The 5,233-nt window shown below is 42.2% G+C and overlaps 1 protein-coding gene across 1 annotated transcript; it reads right to left on the minus strand.

Annotated features, from left to right (window-relative positions):
* Nucleotides 1-338: 338 nt before the first annotated feature.
* On the minus strand, nucleotides 339-4,921 carry GTF2H5 (general transcription factor IIH subunit 5). Its single transcript, XM_054396113.1, has 3 exons — nucleotides 4,837-4,921; nucleotides 4,292-4,400; nucleotides 339-1,025 (listed from the first exon to the last, which is right to left on the minus strand). Exons 2-3 carry the CDS (start codon nucleotides 4,324-4,326, stop codon nucleotides 845-847), a joined length of 216 nt encoding a protein of 71 aa, XP_054252088.1. The 5' UTR covers nucleotides 4,327-4,400; nucleotides 4,837-4,921; the 3' UTR covers nucleotides 339-844.
* Nucleotides 4,922-5,233: the final 312 nt, after the last annotated feature.

A 5,233-nucleotide genomic window follows, 5' to 3' on the forward strand; every position in this document is an offset into this window, starting at 1 on the left:
CCAATCATGTTTCTTCTTCACAAGCAGAGCAACCAATCCAATCTTTATTTCTCCTTCCTGATCATGTAGTTTACTGTGACTTGGTTCAGTAGAAAAATGCAAGCAATTATATTCTATTGATTTCTTATTCATCTTAGCCTTTTAATTTGCTATTGTTGATATATAAATAACTATTTACAACTAAAAGGTGATGATCTGGAGAAATTTTGTTGTCCCCATCCCCTTCCTCTCCTCTAGAATCCTAGGCTACCACCACCTCTCCCCAAACCCAGAATAACACAGAAACCATAAACTTGGTACAAGTGGCATGGGGCACTTGTAAAATGCCAGGAAACCAAACCAAACCCCACCAAAGAAAACTCACACCAAATTTCATTTTAGTGTATAAAACTCATTAATTTATAGCAGTATCTGACCATGTCTTCAATTTATGGATATGTCCCATCAATCACAAATCACAGGGTAACAGACATTCTCTCAGTCACAGTATAATCAGATTTAATCAATTCCACGGGACTGTAAAATGTCAGAGGTGTTCATATAGCATTCTGGTACAGAAACACTACTGTAGTTTTTAGGTCATACCATCTTGCAAGACAAAAATCCTAAAGGAAAACCAGAGATCAGTCATTCCTCCAGTGTATCCTTTTAAAGACTTTAATAAAGATACCATGACTTTTCAAAATGAGAAAGAAAATGCAATTCAAGAGTATTTTGTCTATGAAAATTATCCATTTTCTGGAGTAGTCACTTCCCTGCAGAACATACTAACCACAGTGTATCTATTAATACAGTAACAACTCAAGCTACTGAAATTCTCGGTAATGTTATTGCTCTGGTCTTTCTACTTCTGAGTAATAGGAAAAGAGTTCTGGTCCATTAACTCGCCCACTCTCTCCTGAAGGAAGTTAACCAACTCGGCTAATACAAAGACGTGAGTTTCATCCAGATCTTGTATGATGAACTTCTTTCCCAATGCATTTGACTCATCCAAGTAGAGCAGAAACTGCTTCATTGCTGGGTCACTGTACAAACAAAGAAACATCAGAACCACCTCACTGTAGTAAGATACAATTAAAAAAAAAACAAATAACGAACCCACAACACAAAAAAATCTATTTTGAAGACATTTCCAAAGTTCCTTGGGAAATCAGTATTATTTAAAAAGTGAGCCAGTCTTGAAATTAAACTTTATGAAGCTTTTCAAGAAGTTGCTGGATTAGTTTAGAGATAAAAATGAACTGATAACTAAGTCTAATAAGAACTACCTGCTTGATTATCAGAAGTGCCCCTGTGCCGCTATTAAAATAGCTTAAAAAAAATCCCAACAAAACCTAATCCTTAGTAAGGCAATTTTGAACTTACATTCCCATCATCAGCAATAACGCCATAAAAATGTTTTCTTAAAGCATATTTTAGTTTAAGGCTAACCAAATCCAGGAGAACAGACATCTCATTCAAGGTAGTACCACATAGAGGACTGTACATTTATCACACTGCAACCTTTTCCTGATGTCACCTTCTAAGTCAAATTTAAGCATTTAGAAGAAAATATTCTGGAAGTATTGAGATTACAGGTAACTGGAGAAATACTGAGACAGTTGGTGCTATTCAGTCTGGAGAGGAGAAGACTCTGAGGAGACCTTATTGTGGTCTTCCAGTATCTTAAGAGGGCCTACAGGAAAGCTGGGGAGGGACTTTTTAGGGTGTCAGGTAGTTATAGGACTAGGGGGAATGGAGCAAAAGTAGAAGTGGGTAGATTCAGATTGGATGTTAGGAGGAAGTTCTTCACCATGAAGGTGGTGAGACACTGGAACAGGTTGCTCAGGGAGGTAGTAGAAGCCCCATCCCTGGAAGTTTTTAAGGCCAGGCTGGATGTGGCTCTGAGCACAGTGTGAGGTGTCCCTGCCCGTGGAGGTGGGGTTTGAACTAGATGATCCTTGAGGTCCCTTCCAACCCTGACAATTCTATGATTCTATAACCAAAACAGCTCCATCATATGAAGCAGCTAGATAAAGAGGCTTCAAATAATAAACTCTCTGATCCACTGAAGTTTTGAAGAATTCAGACAATAGTATTCTGATACTGTTTTTTTCAGAACAGGAAAAACATGTCCTTTGATACAACTTGCTATCTGTTTGCAGCAACTGGTGGAAATGTGCAAGAAATACAGGAAACCAGAATCATGTAGCTCAGGACACTTTCAAAATTTTGAACATACCTGTTTTGGCAACATAGTATTTCTTCAAAAGAATTCTTAATAATATAGTTAATCTTGAAGGAACTCCTTAGTACATCTCCTTTTTTTAAATGCACTATGAAGACCAATTCACCCTTACCTAAATGCATGTATGGTGCAAAGACACACTATGGGACCAAACTCTTTCCCGGCCTGTTACCCAGCAAACTCAGAAAACAACCTTTAACCTTAGCCTCAAAGCTGCAGAAGCATGACTAGGTGAGTTCTCAACATGCAAAAGAATTTTGAGGAAAGGAGAATGGGATAGTCTGAAATATCTTTTCTTTAGAAGAGCCATTATTTATGTGCTCTGGCACGTAAGAAGAGAAACAAAGAGTTGAGAATTGTATACCACAAGTATGTGATTCCTACCATTCTTCTACACCCCGTTTTGGAGGAGTGCAAGGAGGTTTATTTCTTCACTTGTTTCATTCAGCTGCAGTTTAGTGACTCTTACTAGTAGTGCTAGATGGTGTGAGCTTTTATCCTAGCTGGTATGACCAGCCTGTGTGATGTTGAGCAGTAGCCAGAGATTGGTTTTCATACAATCAACATACAGAACTGTAAATAGTGCCAAATACTTATGTCACAGCAGAAATATTCATCTCATTATAGTACATGAAGATTACAATCCTTTATATGAAGTCTTCAGAAAAGTTTAGCTATCTATTAGAAGAATATGGAAAAAAAAAGAGATCTCTGCATAATATTTCATTATTTTTATGATTTACACATCCATAAATGTCTAATTTTTTTCCACTCTGTCCCTTCGCTATTTTAAGCATGCTCAAAAAATTGGGTTGTAAAAAATTGTATCTAAAGCATAAAAAAGGAGACAGGTTTATAGTAACTCTGCATCTTCTCCTATGATGGAATTTTGTGCCCAATCATAGGCTATCCTTCTGTAAAGGTGGGGAGAAAATAAACAAAATCAAACCATCCAGAGCTGGCAAAACAAAGCCATACATACACCTGTTTCCTCAGGGGGCTACTGAAAACATCTGATGGCATAACACTGTGTAGATTTATTATCAGATAGAAAATTCCCATCCCATTCAGGGAGATTCAGTTCCGTACTAGTACTAAGTGGAACATGGCCATGGAGCTGAACATAAAACCACAAAGGTCTTTAGGCGTGTGTAAAATGCACATAAGGTGCAAAACAAAACAAACAAACATGCTTTTTTAGAACTTCTTGCCTTGACAGTGAAGAATTCTGCTCAGAGTCAGGTGCAGGCAGGCAATTTGCTGTGCTTCAGAAGCTTTGTCAAGGTACTAGCATGAAGCCAAATTTGAGAAGACAGACTTTTTGTTATTGCAGAATTTAGGTGCTCAACTGCTCACACATAGTCATTAGGCATCCAGACTTTATCTGGCTGATGTCCAGTCAGCTGGGAAGTTAGCTGCTAGAAGCTCACAGCTATAGGCACCGTGTAGGCACATCATGAAAAGATCAAAGTTATTCTCCTTTTGTGCAGTTATAATCTGCTCACATAGTTACAATCTAAATGTTATGCATCATGACTGATGCTTCCTTCTACTTTGGAGATAACCAGTTTACTGCATATACATCAAAAGCTTACTTTTACAAACTACAAGCATACTCCTTTTGAGTATGATTTACAGAGCCACATATCGGCCTTGAATGGAATTTGGACTGAACCTGATAAAAAAGAGAGGAAAACAAGGATGGAACATTATTTCATCACCCTCTAGAATCAGGGGAAAAAACACATTGCTCACGAATAACAACTAAAAAAAAACATTACTTGTAAGCAATATAAAGAACAAGAGGGACCCTATAATGGTTAAGCATCAGTGGAAAACAACGTCTTGAAAAGAAAAGGAGGACACTGGATTCAGGATTATTTACAACTGCGTCTCTCCTTTCCTGAAAGGCCGCACTCCTCTCATCTGCTTGTTCAGCATCACTCCTCCTCAATACAATTAGCTTGTTTTCTTTATAGACTATTAAGTTACTTTGAATATTTCCAGCTCTAAAGAAATAAGTAGACTTTGAAATAATGAAAGACACTAAGTGCTGTTACTAACCATTCAATCAAGACACCTTTCAGAACATTCACCATTTTCTCAGTTCTCTTACAAACGCTGAAAAGGGAGAGGTGACAAGAACTCTTGATCTGGGTTACGCACAGGAACTCTGAAACAAAAAGAAAAAAGGTCTTAGTTGAACTCAGCGATCCTTCAAGACAACTCACCTCCCCGGACGAAAAGCGCTGTCTCCGTATTAACAGGCCGAGCGGCCAGGGGCATGAGGAGAGGGCGCGCAGGGCCAGGCCGGGATAGTAGAGCCTGCTGTGGTGTGGCACTGAACTGTGAAAATTGAAGTCCTCTCCCCATTCCCCTAAGAGCAGCTCTGCCCCCGCTCCCAGCCCCTCCGAGCTCTTCCAGCGGCGGCTGAGACCTACCACCAGCCGTTCCTGCCGCCGGAGGCGAGCCGCGGCCTTGCAAAAGGCAGCCTGGGCGGAGGGAAACAAGCCCCTGCGCGCCTCTGGGTCGCCTGCGGGCGGAGAACGGCCGGGGCGGCTCCTGGCCGGCAGGTCTCGCCGCTCAGCAGAGGCTGCAATCCCACGCACCCTTAACCGCTACCGCCGACCGCTTCCCAGACGACAGAGACGGCAAAGACAGCACAGCTAGCGCTGCGCCACACGCGTGCGCAGCCTACCCCCTCCGCGTCCGCCTCCGCTCCCGGAATCACCTCCGAATTGGCCAGGCCGCCCGCAGCGTGCTGACGTCACGGCAGCACGTGAGCGCCGGTGCCGGGTACAGAAGAAGCAGGTAGCAACGTTCGCCCGCGGGCGGGGGAGCGCGGTAATGGTGGGTAGCCGGCGGGTGGGGGCGTGGCGGGCCCCGCGGGGGTCGGCTCTGGGGCGGGACACGGGAGATCTCAGCCCCGCTGTCACCACCTACCGGAGCTGGTCTCTTGTTTACCTCAGAGGGTTTGCGGGATGTTTTCCCGGTTTCATGTTTGTT

This window comes from Indicator indicator, chromosome 2 (assembly GCF_027791375.1).
Source record: "Indicator indicator isolate 239-I01 chromosome 2, UM_Iind_1.1, whole genome shotgun sequence".
NCBI classification, from domain to species: domain Eukaryota; kingdom Metazoa; phylum Chordata; class Aves; order Piciformes; family Indicatoridae; genus Indicator; species Indicator indicator.

Coding starts and splice junctions, on each gene's coding strand:
- GTF2H5 (XM_054396113.1), bottom strand. CDS start 4,326: ATGGTGAATGTTCTGAAAGGTGTCTTGATTGAATG. Junction 1,026..4,291: donor AAAGGTGTCTTGATTGAATG/GTTAGTAACAGC, acceptor TTGTTTGTACAG/TGACCCAGCAATGAAGCAGT.